Source organism: Rhinolophus ferrumequinum, chromosome 9, assembly GCF_004115265.2.
Source record: "Rhinolophus ferrumequinum isolate MPI-CBG mRhiFer1 chromosome 9, mRhiFer1_v1.p, whole genome shotgun sequence".
In the NCBI taxonomy this organism is placed as follows: Eukaryota; Metazoa; Chordata; class Mammalia; order Chiroptera; family Rhinolophidae; genus Rhinolophus; species Rhinolophus ferrumequinum.
The window spans coordinates 38823370-38839094 of NC_046292.1; the positions used below are offsets into that span (position 1 = coordinate 38823370).

General features: G+C 52.7%; 1 protein-coding gene across 1 annotated transcript in view; it reads right to left on the reverse strand.

The window, feature by feature from the left end:
• Nucleotides 1–15725, reverse strand: part of LOC117027212 (deleted in malignant brain tumors 1 protein-like) — a 45683-nt gene that overhangs the window by 24041 nt on the left and 5917 nt on the right. The window contains 7 exon segments of the mRNA XM_033114696.1: nucleotides 2129–2434; nucleotide 5730; nucleotides 6580–6669; nucleotides 6671–6784; nucleotides 9900–9968; nucleotides 9970–10005; nucleotides 13527–13614. Of these exon segments, the coding sequence (XP_032970587.1) occupies nucleotides 2129–2434; nucleotide 5730; nucleotides 6580–6669; nucleotides 6671–6784; nucleotides 9900–9968; nucleotides 9970–10005; nucleotides 13527–13614 (704 nt within the window).

A 15725-nucleotide genomic window follows, 5' to 3' on the forward strand; every position in this document is an offset into this window, starting at 1 on the left:
TACCACCCTCATGAGTAAGGATGTTGCCTTTGAAGCCTCTACCCTCAGTGCAGTGACGTGTTCCTGGCCCTCTCCTAGAATAGGCTAAAAACCCTTGCCATCGACCCTCCACAAGCCCCTTTCTGGAACACTCCTCCCTTTCAGCATGACCGGTTTAATGTCTGCCCTCCTTTTCCGGCCATAAGCTCCTCAGTGGAGCTCCCCAGAACTGTACCTGTCCTGTTCACTGTTGTCTCCTGGTGCCCAGAACAAAGTCTGGCTCATGACAGGCCCTCCAGGACTACCTGTGAGGAGAATCACCAGGATGTGCTGAGAGAAAGACACCCAGACCTCCACGGCCTGAGAGGAGACACCTGTCTTGCCCAAGTCACAGGCCAGGCGGAGAGAAGTCAGTTCCCGCTGGGACCTCTGCTCAGTGCAGGCCCTTCCCACACTCTACATGGTGCTAAAAGGAGGCCGGGCAACAGACCAGCATTTCCCAAAGCATGTTCTATGGAATACTAGTCTCAAAAGATTCTAGAGTATTAAAATGCTCTACAGTTAAATAAGCTTGGGAAACTCTGAGTTAAACAAAATGAGAGTTTCTTTACCTTTGATTGGACTTTTCAGAGCCTGTAAAATACTCGTGTACATGTGATTCTGGCAAAGTTCACAAAGGTATTCTCCGTATCTTTTTGACTATGGAATTTGCCTGTGAAACAGTTTTGAAACCTTTGGTACCATCCCCCAACTGCTTGTTGTATTTATTGAACATGGAAGAGCACAGAGATTTGCCACAACTTTTAGGTAGTGCAAAGAAAACCCTTTTTCACAAATGAAAATTAATCCAAGCCCCAAGGTAGAAACGGGATAAAAATAAAACTGCTCTGTTTGAAGGGCAGCCTGGAGATCCCCTCTGACCATCCTTCCCTGCTGCATGCCAGGCACCCGTGTGTCCTGTGGAGCCCAGTTTGAAAGTCACTGGTCCAGAAACTCTGAGCACTGGGCTGACAGGAGGAGACCTGGCTTCTAGTGCTGGCTCTGCCATGACCTATTTTACCTTAGGCAGGTCAGTTAGTGTCACTGGGCCTCAGTCTCCCCATTGATACAAAGAGTCTGCCTGACTGGATGCTTTCTGGGGTCCTTACCTTTAAGCTCTGCTATGACTCATTCTGAGATTCCAGGACTTAACATTCTGACCTCTGGGACTGCCTGTAACCAGCCTGAGCGGGTGCAGCGCACTGGAGCCCAGGCTGTGAAACGCAGACTTCCTTACCTGCAGTGCGCCCCAGAAGTGCGGGCTTCCCTGGGGAGGGCACGCCCCTGGCAGGATGGAGGGGGCGGGGCATGGAGGGGAGAGGTGGGTGGATCAGAAATCAGCAGCCCACTCAGTGGGCAGCGCAGGGACAGGGACCCCGGTCTCCTGACTCCTGCTCTATCTTTAGCTCTCCATAGCAACTGTAGCCAGGGTGCCAGAGCTGAAGGCAAGGCCGAACTGGCTGCCTGCAGGAAGGAGGGGCGTTTGAGTGTGTGCCTCTTTTGCTGGAAAAAGGAACTCTGGGCTGGGCTCTTGAGCCAGGGAAGGGAGACTAAGAGTGCAGCCTTTGCAGCAGGAAAGGCCGAGGGCCAATCCAAGGCCCCGCCTCACTCTGAGAATGTGGTCAGGTCACAGAACGCAAGACCTTCCATGTGTCAGGCTCATGGCCCTGGAGGTATATAACGCACGTTCCTCCTCCAAAGCGCTCGCAGCCGCCCCTCTGACCATTCCCTGAACACTTAGTGAGCCCCTCGTCTGAGCCAGCTCTGAGGCCACATCAGGACACCCACAGAGCAATGCCCAGTGTCCGGGGGAGGAAGCAGGCTCTGGAACAGACATTACAGGGCAGGGCCCAATACAAAGCCTCACACAAGCCCTGTCACCTGAGGAATGGGGGAGGAAGCTCCTCCGGCCCTCTTCTCCTGCCTACGCCTCCCAATCCTGAGGCTCAGCCTGGCCCTGGCTTCCTTCTGGGGAGTCACCCCTGCCGCCCAGGCTGCAGCCCCATCCACCCTCCGCACCATAGGATGCCTGCCTGAGGGAGTCAGGAACTTCATGGGATCCATGGGAAACGGAAGGCGCGCAGAGGTAAAGACATCCGCCTCAGGTCACCTGGGAAATGAGTGGTGGTCACGACTTCTGATGCCGCCTGTGCTCTTTCCTGTGTCCCCATGGCAAGGCCCCTGGCCTGGGCTTTGCACGGGAGGCCAGCCCTAGAAGAGGAAAGGTAGGAATCCTCGGTCAGGCAGCACGTAGCAAGCCACCTGGCCATGTCCTCGGTAAACTCGGCCGAGCCACAGACCAACGCAAACGGCTTTCTCCGACAGGAGCTGACCAGCTCTTCAATCAGGTCCTGGGCCAGGCGGCCAAAGCGGATCTTCTCCCGGTAACTCCAGGGAAGCTGCTCCAGGGAGTTCTCTGGGACGATGAGAAAGAGTGGGGGTGATTACCGGGAGGTCCTCAGTTTAGACAGCCAGCTCTTCTCTGCCAGATGAAGAAACTAAGGCAGAGGGGGTGGAAGGTAACCCCCACCTAGCCCTGTCACGAGCCAGGCACTTGCTCACTCTGGGACTCGGATCACCCTCACAACCAGCCTCCTACAACAGCAGACGCACAGGGAAGAGGGATGTCCCCCAGGGCAAACAATGAGGCAGGGGCAGTAGCAGGACTAGAACTCGGGCCCCACGGGTTCTCACTGCCTCCGGGGGACCAACTGTCACTGGGGGGAATGTTTTCTTCCATTAACCGTGGTCTCTGAGCATTTTCCCAAGGTTGTCTAGTACCATTGCCCTTGAAACATAACTTTTGTTTCATTGTTTAAAGGTTTCAATAAACTTACTGACTTAACAGATGGTTACTGAGTGGTCACTTTGTGCCTGGCACCGGGGACATGGCAGCTGCTCTAACAAAAAAGGTTCCTAGCCTCATCCTGCCCAGGTATATCAGAGAGCCCAGGCAGCAGTGCCTACCGGGAGAAGGGTCTGTTTCCCTCACATAAAAAGGCTTGAGGGGGCGGCCGGATGGCTCATTGTTTAGAGCGCGAGCTCTGAACACAGGGTTGCTGGTTCGATTCCCAATGGGCCAGTGAGCTGCGCCTCCTGCAACTAAGATTGAAGACAATGAGAGCCACTGAGCTTCCGGAGGAGTGGCCAATGGCTCAGTTGATTAGAGCGCGAGCTCTCAACAACAAAGTTGCCGGTTCAATTCCCGCATGGATGGTAGGCTGTGCCCCCTGCAACTAAAGATGAAAACGGCGACTGGACTTGGAGCTGAGGTGCGCCCTCCACAATTAGATTGAAGGACACGACTTGGAGCTGATAGGCCCAGGAAAAACACACTGTTCCCCAATATTCCCCAATAAAAAAAAAAAAATACCAACAAACCAATAACAAACATTGTAAAAAAAAAAAAAAAAAGTCTAGAGGTAGTTCTGGGAGTGACCGTGCGGCCCCTTCTCTCTTCCTGCCCTTCTAGCCTCAGCTCATGGCTTTCATCCTCAGGGTCACCAAAGAAAAGCTCCACCATCAGCAGACTTAGAGAAATTTCTTTTAAGTAAACATTTTGTTGTTAAATGTTAAAAAAAACATTTCTTTTAAGTATAACATACATATCTATACAAAATTACAGAAATCACTAAGTATATATAGTTTTGAAGAACTTTAACAGAGAAGAAACCATGTAACAGTGCCCCAAACAAACAAAACCCCGACAGAATAGGACTATTCAGAGCCCCGCAGACCCTGTTACACCAAGCTTCCCGTTCCTGGGGCTCACCAATGGCAGGATGGGGGGGGGGTGGCGTTGGAATCTGAGCTTTGCTGTCACTTCCTAGTGAGTGACACTGACCTCTCTGAGCTCCTGTGATGAGTGTGGGGGTGACAGGAAACCCTGACAGAGGCTCTGTGAGTGCAGCTTCTAATGTCAGGTGCATTCCCTGGAGCCCACCTTACAGTCTGTGGGACCTGAGGGCCCGAGGACAACACTGTGGTGCGACAGGGGTCCTGGCTGCTGACCTGGACATTCCTGTGCTCCTTCCATGCTCTGACACACCTCACGGGCCCCTGAGAGCAGGGACGAGCAGCGTGGTCGGCCTCACCTCTCCTCACTGCCCGGTTCCCTCAGGCCTCTTAGGTTCAGCTCAGCCCATCCCCACTGCGCACCCAGAGATGCAGTGGCTGGTTGCTGCTCAGGTCAGGAGGAGACCCGTAAACAATGATGGTGCAGTGGGGGGGCGGGGGTACTGTGAAGGAGGAGAGCTCAGGCTGTGAGAGCAGAAACATCTACACCAGCTGGGGGACTCAGGGAAAGCTTCCAGGATGGAATTACACCTCAGCAGAGAGATGAGAGGGATGAGTAGGCGTTAGGTTAAAGAAGTGGGGAAAAGCACTCCTGGCAAGGGGAACACTGAGCAAAGGCCTGGCAGCAGAGAAGCACGGAGCACTTGCAACCACAAGCAGACCAGTGACAGCAGCACACAGCACGCAGGGAGGGCAGGCTAGGAGACAAGGCCACAGTGGGCTGGCACAGTCGTGAGGGTTTGGATGTCATCCTGAGAGCAGTGGGGAGGCAGGGAAGGGCTGGAAGCAGGGTGCTGGAGTGGTCGGTGCTGCCCTTCCAGCTGTAGAATGAAGGACAAATTGGCAGGGTGGCTAAAGCAGGGAGCTGCCTGAAGATGCTGTCACTGAGCCTGAGGGGAGGGAGGACCCTGGGTGGAGGGAGCACGGATGGGCAGGAGGCGCCTCTCACTGCATCGCCCCTGCCGTCGACAGCCAGCCCAGCCCACTGGCATCATCAAAGCCCCAGGCCCTCTACTGCTGGTGAACCTCAACTCTACCCTCAAGCCCAGGCTCCAATGCCATCTCCTCCGTGAAGCCCTCCCTGCTTGCTGCAGCATCCTGAACACCCTGAGCAGCACCCATCCCCGTGCCATCTCATCCTGGTGAGCAGTAAGGCCAGGGCCTCTGGAGCAGGACCACCTGGGTTCACAGCAGCTCTCCAACAACTTGCTGTGTTACCTTGGGCAAGATTCTTAACTCTCCCTGTGCCTGAGTTTTCACTTCTGTACAATGGGCATGATGGCAATTCAAGCCTCCTAAGTTTGTGGTGGGGGTGACATGCGTTAACACACAGAAACGCTTAGAACAGTGCCAGGCCTAGAGCAAGAGCTCAATGAAGGGGAGCCATTGTCAGTATCCCCGTGGCCGTCTCTCATATCCAGGTGAGAACCTGGAGGGCCCGGAGCAGGTCCTCTACATTTTTGTATCTCTGGCACCTGGCACGTGGTCGGGGAAAAGGAAGACTGGCCAGCCAGGGCAACTCTGCCAGGTGCCTGCTTCCTGACCCTCCTCCCACCTTCCCTGACCAGGCGCTCGGGCAGGGTTGGGTGTGCTGCCTGGTAGCAGTGGCCCCTACCGTCACCCCCTCTCCCACTCAGGCTGCACACTAGCTTTCTGCTTCATTCCCCTGCCTTGGGTACTGCTGCTGCTACTAATGTTCACCAAGCACGACCCTCTGGATGCGTCTGCCTCAAGGCCAGGCCTGCAGACCCCAGCCCCTGGGGAATCGAGGGTATTGGGAACGGAAACCCAGTTTCCTGTCACCCCCACCCACTCATCATGTCAAGGATCAGGGAGGTCTTTAGGGCCACTCTAAAGCTATTTCAAAGAGGAAATGGATGAGACGAGTCCTCCAAAGTACGGGCAGAGAAGCTGACCCTGAGCAACAGAGAACAGATGGGGGAAGTCCTGGCAGGGGATCCCAGCCCAGGGGTGTAGGAAAAAGAAATAAGGCTACCAACCAGAGGAAGGCTGGTGAACCAAGAGAGCTGAGGGCCTGACGTGAGATAAAGGGCATAATGGGCCCCCAAGCTTAAAGAGGATCGCCCCTCTTTAAGAGGCCCCAAGGGGGGCTACGGCCCAGAGGGGGGCCTAGGAAGGCCTAAGTGAAGGGAGGAGGTGGGGAATCAGAGGGCAGAGTCAGACGGCAGAGTCGCTTCCAGCTCGAGTCTCTGCAGCCTGGAGTGGGAAGCAGCTTTCCTCCCCGGCAGGGACAACGTGAGGTGGTCGGGACGCTAACAAATGCAGAGCACTCGCATCCAGCTCACTTTACCCGTCGCTGATGGAGGGAGTGCCTGCTCTGTGCTAAGCACTGAGGAGACCATGGTGGTGCAGACAGCCGGTCCCTGCCTCAGGGGGCTTATCCCAGGGCACGTCGGTGGCCTGGCCCACTGACCCCACAAGCAGGGCCCCAGCCCATGTAGCTGATGATGCCAGAGGGCGGATGGCAGGCCGCAAAGCCTGCGGGCGAGAGCTGGGGCTCTGGAATCAGACGGCCGGGCTCCGCCTGGTTTGACCCCACCGAGCAGCATGACACTGGCTCGCACCTTCTCCTCTCCGAGGATGTTTCCTCATCTGCATAATGAACATGACAGTATCTGCCTCCCGTGCCAGGTACGTGGCTCAACTAGAGGCCAGCCCAGGGCAGGGAGGCCACAGCAGGGCCCCAGGATAGGTGCGAGGGCACGGCAGAGTCTCAGGCAGGGGAGGAAGTCACCCTGGGCTCACCTGGCTGAGTACAAAGAAGGTCCGGACGTTCCAGAAACGGGCCTGCTCCTGGAGGAAGGTTTTCAGGTAGATGTCCTCAAAGGTCTTGAAGGCAGCAGACCAGAGTGACGAAGGTCTCGTCGTCCGCATTGTCTGTGATGCTGTGCAGGATGGGCACCATGGGGGCCAGGCCGGTGCCCGCAGCCAGCATGAGGAGCTCGCCGTACTGGGGAATAGCACGGCGATGTGACGGCCGGGCTGGGGAGTCTCACCGCACTCACCCACTGTGGGGCCTCGCCTTGGGCTTGCCTGACCCAGAAGGCGCTGCCCTTCCTGCTGTCCCACCACCTGAGTTCCCCTCTCTACCTCCTCCAGGAAACATTCTTGCTTGTGAAAGTCTATCGCTGTGTAACAGAAGTCATGGAATCCGGGGGCTGAAAGGGAACTTAAGGGGTCGCCCATCCTTAAGCGGCTTGGTTGCCTTCCAAAGCACCTCCACAGGACTCTGCCTACATGCTTTTGCGGACAGGTAGCCCACTACCGCCCAAGGCAGTCTGCTCTATTATGGACTGACTCCCCGTGCCAGGGAGGTCTTCCCACCTCACACTGAGCTAAAACCTGCTCCCAGAAAAGCCTCACCCACTGCCCCCATCCCAGCCCTGCCCTCTGGGCTGTTTCCTCTGCCCCAGGGCAGCCCTACAGAGATCTGAGGGCCCTGGCTGGGACCCCTCAGCCAGCTCCTCCCTCGACGATACATCACAGAAAAGCCACGCAATAAAAGTGAGTTTCCACTCCCAGAGGCCCCAGTTCCATGAACCCCTCCTCACTGAACCCACCTCCTGGCTCGGGGCCTCTTAAAGAGGGGCGATCCTCTTTAAGGTCAGTGCTTCAAGGCTAGGGCCTGACGCACGCAGTGAGGTGTTCAGCCTCGTTCACAGAGATTAGGCCTCTGTGAATGAAGTCTGGGTTTTCACTAACTACCGACAGTCACTGCACAGCACACTTCTGCATGTGACACCCCTCGAGTATCAGGAGTCAGCGAGATCTGGGTATACATCCCTAGCCACGGGACTGGGCAAGTTCTCTCACCTCTCCTTTCTTCACTGATTAAAAGTAGTAGCGCCTCCCTAGAATAGCACCTGTCTCAGAACGCCGTGAGGATTAAATGACACGGCATAAAGTGCCTGGTGCACAGCCTGGGGCTTAACGACTTAGAGTCCTTCCCCTCGCTGAGCCCCTCCCGCCGGCCACGCCACCCAGCCCCGTGTCCGTGCTCTCCCAGTCACCCCGTCTTTAGCCTGCCGTGTTCCGCCTCCTTTGCCTATCGCTGCTCAGACTCGTCTGGGAAGACTTCCCCGAGTCGGGGGCAGGGGTCCTTCCTTGTGTTCCCTCAGCCCTGTGCGCACCTTCCTCACAACACTGGTCCTGCTGTGTCGTCGTCACCTATTTGTGTGTCTGTCTCCCCATCAGACTGTGTGCTTCTGGAGCCCAGGGGCCTCGTTCTGACCCATCTCGGGCCCCCAGGCTCCAGCAAGGGCCTGGCCCTAGGTGGATACCTGGGAAATCTCGGGAATCAACGCACAGACATGCTAATGCGCCTGTCCTCTGGGCTGACGTGAGGTTCATCTGCCATGAAGATAACCACAGAGCAGCACGACAGGGCCAGGAAGAAGGCCAGAGCACCCCAGCCTCCTCAGAGGAGCAGAACCTAGCCTAGCTGCCATCTGGGGCCAAGTGTCACTGTGTGAGACTCCATCTCTTCTTCTTCACTGCTGGGCCCTCCAACCTCAGGAAGTGTGGGGCTTTCCAGAGGGGTTCTACAGGTACAGGGAGCAGCCAGAAGGCATGGAGAGGCTCCACCTGCAAAAAGTGCTCAAGAAAACATTCATCAGCTGCCCCTCAAGGTCAGGAGGAAACAGGAACAATTCTAGGCCCCGCCCTCAAGGGCCTGGGAGACACAGGGATACCCTCGGCTAAAATGCAAGGCTGAGTATGGTTATTACTAGGAGAATACTGTAGGAGAATATTAATATATGTACACCACATGTCTGTAAAATGGGGGTAGCAGTACGTAGCAGTTCTTGTGAGAATTAAATGAGTTACTACACGGTCAAGTGCTAAAATCAGAACCAGGCACAGATGAGGTACCACATACACATTGGTTGTTATTACACACACGTGTGAAAGAGCATTTGGAAGGATATATGCCAAGGTATATCTGGGTAGATGGCCTGAAGGTGTTCTTTATTTTCTTCTTTTTGCCTCTCTATGTCTGCTGATTTTTTTGATAATGAAATGTATTACATTGGTAATAAAGAAAAAAAACAAAAAAACAATAAAAGCTATTTTTAAATTAAACAAAAAAAAATGGAGAGGAATGATTCATTCTTTCCATTTGTTTTTGTTTTGCTTTGTTTTCCTAATTATAAAGATAATAGGTATTCACTGTGGGTAATTTGAAAAGTATAATGAAGAAAATAAAAATCACTCATTATCCCATCACCCAGAGCTGCTAACATTTTTCACTGCATTTTCTTTCATATTTTTTCAGTGCATTTTTAACTTAGTCTCCCAGCTTGTTGTATATTCAGTTTTGTAGGTAGCGTTTGTACCTTGATCTTACAGCATGAACATATAACATCATTTATAAAAATAATTTTAAAATCCAGGATAATATTCTTTCAAGTACCTGTAACCCAAGGTACTTAACTGTTCCCCTATTGTTGGATATTCAGTTATGTCCAAATTGTTGCTATGATACATAAGACTGCAATGAACACGTGCAAAAGAGTGGGTATTTTGGATTCTTTCCATAGATTTCCAGAAGGGGAATCACTGGGTCAAAGAACTCGAAGATTCTTGACTCTTGGTACATACTGCCAAATTCCTCTCCAGATATGCACCAACTGATGAGAAATCACTAATTCTTCCTGGGAATGTCAGGGAAGGCTTTGAATGTAACGTGAAAATGAGAAGACCATTCCAGGCTAGGAAGCGGTGGCCCCCCAAGCAGGGAGCCATGGGTCACCTTTAGGGGGCGTTCTCTACAGTCTTGCAACCAGAATGTAAATCTGGAAAGATACCTGAGGGTGAGATGGGAGAGAGGCCATATGTACCAAGTATATGAGTCTCGATTTTCTAAGCAATGAGCAGCCATGGATATTTCTGAAGCATGGCAGGCAATTTTGTTTCCTAATGCCGACTCCATCTCCTCCTATGTCCAACCCCAAGGATACTCTCGGGATTAGGTTTGGGCTCAGGAAGAATGGTACACCTGACACTGCAGTCCTGGAGGCTAAGCTGGGAGGGGTCTCCTGAGGACCCAGGGTGTTGTCACTGACCTGGTTGGGTTTGTAGAAGAAGCCTCCGAAAGGTCCTCGCCAGAAAGCTGTGTCCCCTGCTTTCCAGGACCTCGACACACCGGGACATCAGCCCTGTCTGGTAGCACTGGGAGCAAACACAGGGAGACTTCACTGGAACCGGCACAGGCTGCCCATACACATCGGCCATTAATGCGGAGCCCTTTCTGCACTGCTAAGTGCTTTACATGTGTTCTCTCATTTAATCCCCCTAATTATACCATGAAATTGGCGCTGTCATTCCCAATTTTCAGATGAGGCCCAGAAGCTTCCACAGAAGGGAAATGGTGAGACTGGGATGAGAGTCCACAGCATGTCCAGCTCTAACGACAGAGGCCTCAAATCACTAAGGGGCCACGCAGGTAACACACCAATGAGTGAAGAATGCGTACGAGATGACTGATGGCATCGAACACTCAGACTCAGTCTCAGAGAGCAGTAGGGAACGGTGAGGACAGTGGGAAGTGGGTGAGTGAACGTCACTTCTAAAGGAGGAAGGCACTTTGTGGATTCCAGTACATAGTTTATGGGGCCGATGATGGCAGAGCTTCTGATTTTCCATAGGAGCAGGATGTCCATATTTTTATGTAAATTCTCCCATTTTTGAAAAGTCAGCCATTAATTCAAAATTTTAAAACACTGAACAGGGCCAAAACCAAGTACATTTATGGGCTGGAGTCAGTTTGTAGGACACTCATCTGAAATCTCTGCATTACCCAACACTGTCTCCTGGCTGGATGAAAAAACTGAAGGGTGTAGGAGGGGATTCCTCTACGGGCGGATGGCAGACTACCTTCCTTGGGGCCAGCCCACTGTATGCCAGGCACCATGCTGAGGCTACAGAGGAGAGAGCTGGACCTGAAGCTCCATGAAGGAATCCAGTGCCTGAACCATGGAAAGGACTTAATAAATATCTGAATCGATCAATCAATTAACCAGATTCAGCCCCTCCCCGTAAGGACTTCACAATCTAGGAGGAACCTAAGTCTCAGACATACACAAGGCAAAGACCACCTAATACTCTATGAAAAAGATAAAGTCCTGGGAGAGCCCTAAGGACGTGCGATCACTTCCGACGGAGCGGGATTGAGGATAGCTTCCTGAAGGAGGAAGTATTCGAGCTGGGCTTTGAAGGCTGGGTAAGACTGAATTCACCGGGGACGGGAGCAGGAGGGCAGAGAGGATTCTGGACATCAAGTACGGTATAGTCAGGTGTAGGCCAGCCAAGGTCATGTGCTGGAACAGCAAGCAGACACAGCAGAGCAGGGATGAGGGGGAAGCAGTGGACAACAGGACCAGAAGGTGTTTGGAATGAGATTGTAACCAGGCTTGAGGGAGAGACTGGGCTTCGCTCATCACACATGCTTGTAAGCACCCACCACCAGCTCCAGCACCTTCCCTGAATACCACATGTACGATATAAAGCAAGGAAAGTCCTCGGCTCACCTGGAAGAGGTAAGGGAGGGAGGCTACAGTTTCCGTCTAACTTGGGGGAGGCTGTGTCTCAGAGCACATCTTGTTTTCTGGCCCCCGTCTCACGAGAGGCACAGCCCCAGCAGTGGCCTTAGAGGCCCCTGGCACAGACAGTCCTCGAGGGGTAAGGAAGGATTCTTCCATGTCTCTAGCACCCACACAGAGCATGGCTCAATACACACTTGTTAAATAGGACTGATACTGAACTTCTGCCCTTTCACTTGGAATCACATTACCCAAGGGGCGTGGGGACAATGACATCAGCTCTCTGAGCTTCAGTTTCTTCATCTGTAAAACGGGGATAATGTGACCTCTGTAGGCTAGTTATGATGTTGAATCGAAATCATGAAAATAAAGAGCTAGTAGCAGTGCCTAGTGCCCCGAAGGTGCCTGAAAAATGGGAGTTCCTCCTTCCCATCTACATGGGAGGGTAAACCTGAAAAAAGCCATCTGCCTTCACAATTTGCAAAGACATTTCCAGCTCTTCCTAGCCAGCGGCTTAGGGATAATTAAGCATCTCTCTAAAGAGAGGCTTTCCAGTAAACGAAGGAGAAAATCAGCCTTGCAGCTGGGAGATATCCAGCTGCCCTGAAGAACTGTCTCCAGGCTTATCCTTTCAACAGAAACACACCCAGACAAGCAGCTTGGGGAAGCAGGCCATTTGGAGAGGATTTGTGGAATCTCCCAGACAAACAGTTGTGTGGAAAAGGGATCCCATCCAAGCTTATGTGTGAGGGAATAAACACTCAGGCTCTGAAAGCAGGCAGGGAAGATGGGAGCCACAGACAGGGCTGGGCTCTTGGAGTCAGGAGGCCAGGGCTCACCCACCAGCCAGCTGCACTTTTTACTAGCTGTGGAGCCTTGGACTCTCCTGGAGCCTCAGTTTGCTTATCAAGGAAATGGGGGTAATAATTCGTGTCCTACAAGGGAGATACAGGATGTGAAAGCTATTCTCAAACAGTGGTGTTCCCTAGGACTCCATTTGGGAAATAATGATTGAGAGCTATGTATTTATTACGTTGACCCATATGAAACTGCTGTTTCTATAAGTCAAAAATGTTTGAGTATTTCATGTAGTTCCGCCTAATTATTTTTCCCACATAAATGGACCTTCATGACTTCTTATACATTTGGTGCCTATTCTTTGGGTCTCTGGGGTGTTTTGTACCCAACCCACTTTGTTCCTGTCATCTCTGCCAACTCCCTCACCACCCTGGCTGCCCCCACAAGCACCTGTCCTCCTGCCATTCAGACGGGGTATAATTCCCACAAGACCTTCTATTTCGCCCCTCCCTGCCTTTGGTTAGCCATCCCCTCAGCCTGGAACGCCATTCTCTGCCACTGCCGATTTGTATTCCTCCTTTAAGGCCCGACTCAAATGCCCGGGCCCCTGCCCACCTCCCCCAGAGATGATCTCAGGTTAGTTTGGTCCCCAAGTTCCTCCACGTCCCATCTTTTCCTTGCACACCCTCTTCTGATCCAGGACAAATGATAAACAGTTCCCCAATCATGCCCCCTTGTGTTGTATGCATGCTGATCCCAGCTTCCTTCCCTCATTTCCCTCTAGTTCCCCACTCCCCTCTAGTTCCCCACTCCTTAACTTAAAACGTACAGCTCAAACACAGATCTTCTGCTAGGAGGCCCAGCCTGCTTTCCCACCCCTCCAGCTACCCTGAGTTGGATTGGGGTCTCCTGTCATGGTATCTGTCATACTGTATTGTCCCGGATCGGTCTTTTCTCTAAGGACAGGCACCACGTCTGACTCATCTGGACCCCCATGCCCAGCACACAATAGGTGCTGGGCAGCTTGATTGCCCCTTCCCCTAGGCTCAGTGCTCATTCTCCATTGACAGTCAAGAAAATGAGAAGGAGCAGCTTTAACTTCCTCAATCTGAGCCTCCTTTTCATAAAATCTGTCAGGAATGTTCCCTCTGTAGGTGGCCCAGAAGCCCCCCTTTGCCAGGAAAGTTGATGGGAGAAGGTCTTCTTCACTGTCCCCACTCTTCCCTCAAGCCAGCCTCCTCCCATGTGAAAACTGGCTTTTCGCACATCGGGGGGAGCTATCCCATCCCAACCATGCCGGCAAATGGGGGCTCCAGTCCACAGAATCTTAGAGCATCATGTGAATCAGCTCACCTTGATTAAAACTTCAAAGTATCCTTTGGTGTTGGCAGGGCTGATGGGCGTATAGGCTCTCTGAATTTCTAAGTCATCTACTATCCCTCTGGGAAAGAGAAGCACTCGGTCAGGAAGTTAGCCAGTCATTCAACAAACCCTTACAGGTACCTATTCTGCCAGGCTGGTGGAAGTGAAGGTGGGGTCCGGTCAGCCCCAGTGGTCCTCACTGAAGGGCAAGCAAGCTAGACAGAAGGAGCACTGAGCTCCCCACTCCCACGTGCTGGCTGTGAGACCCTGGGCAGGTCATTAATCCCTTATCTGCCCCTTGTGTAAAATGTGGCCAACCACCCATGTCCCTGCTGTGTGGTTCCGCTGGGATTACAGGTGAGAAAGTGCTTCAAAAAGTACACTGATGATGTACTTTTTCCTGATCTCTTCTTAACCACAGAATGATAACGATAAAAACAACTGTGTTTAACAAGTGTCTAACATTCATTAAACACTCACTACCTCATGCCAGGAGCGTCGGAATTGGAAGGCTCCTCAAAAGTGCCCTGTTCCAAAGCCCAACCACATGCGTGAGTCCTCTCCACGACGTGGTCAGCAAGGGGCCAGGGTGGTCATCCTGAATACCAGTCCGAGCGGCCTTGTTGCCTAAACTGCCTACTGTACACCAGGCATATTATACGCACTATCTTATTTCATTCAAACAATAAGCCAAATGAGGAAACCAAGGCTTAGAGAAGGAAAGCCACTTGCCCAAGGTCACACAGCTAGAATTCACCCACAGCTCTGAGTACCAAGCCAAGTTCCTCACGACTCCTCAGAGCTTCCCACAAGCACCTAAGCACTCCTCTCGAGTCCGACCATGTGCAAAACTCTCTTGTCTGAGGTATGCACAGATAAAGAAGGCCCTGTCCTAATGCATCAAAAGTGGGGGAGCTAGACATAAATATTCAATGAATGCTTGTGGAACAAATGAGGAAGTAACAACACGTGGTGTGGCTTGGATGCAAGGAGCACTGGGACATTTACCACAATAAAGGCAAAACTGACATGCTACGGAGGGAGTGATCATTCTCACTGGGGGAACCTCAGGAGGCCTCCTGGAGCTGGGGATTAAAAGATGAGCAGGCCACTGACAGGGGGGCAGGGGGGCAGGAAGGGAAGCCATTCCAGGCAGGGGAATAGCCCGGGTGAAAGTTTAGAGGTAGGGTAATGCAGGGCAGGAACTGGTGAGTGGATCTCAGAGCTGGGGACAGGGGTCGGTGTGGGAGAGGGAGGAGAAGAACTTCATGGGCAGGGCAGCTGGGGCCTGGGTTAGGATGCCACGGGGGAGGCACTGTGGGGCAGCAGGTGTGGGAATGGGGAGTGACATGGTCATCTGCATGTTAGGAATGTCACTGGAGTGGTGGAGACGGTGGAGGAGAGAGACCAGCCGAGAGGCCGGGAGTTCTGGGCACCCCTGATAAGTGGATGGTAGGTTGCATGGGCTGACCTGCCCTGTGGTCCCTCCCATCCACTGGAATAGTGAGCTTTATGGACCATCAGCCTGGCCACAGGCCAGAATGAACTGGGCACAAACACCAGGGGTCACTTTGAGGCAAGTGGCCGGAGTGTGACCAGTAATAGGCTCTCTCCTGGTTTTCCTCTCCTCTGGCTGCACCTTCTGTCTCTTGCTGGCTCCTCCTCCTCTTGCCAATACTATAAATGCCAGAGTGGCCACAGCTCAGTCCTCCACCCTTCCCTCTTTCCATGCCCCTTGCTCCCAAATTCCATCCAAGTGTATCCTGATCCCCATACTCACATCTCAGCCTCAGACCCACAGAGTCGACTGCCTGGCAGAGGCCTCCATCGGGAGGTCCCAAAGGGTCTCATCCCTGTGCAGGTGAGGGTGGGGACGGAGGTGGGAGGAGACTGCAATAGCAGGCTGGGAGGAAAACGGAAGTTCAGAGGAGTGGTTACGAGTGTAATTCAGGAGCCGGTAAGCTGGGTTTGAATCCTGGCTCCACGACTTATTAGCTGCGTGATACTGCGCAAGTCCCTTACTCTCAATGACAGTGTCCTTTCTATTGACTGGATCAACTGGTGATAATATTAGGTTAATGCCACAGGCTCTAGAGCCACACAGCCTGCTTTCAAATCCTGGTTCCAACATTTCCTAACTACATGACCCTAGGTGAGTTATTGAATCTCTCTGACTTCCGTTTCCTCTTG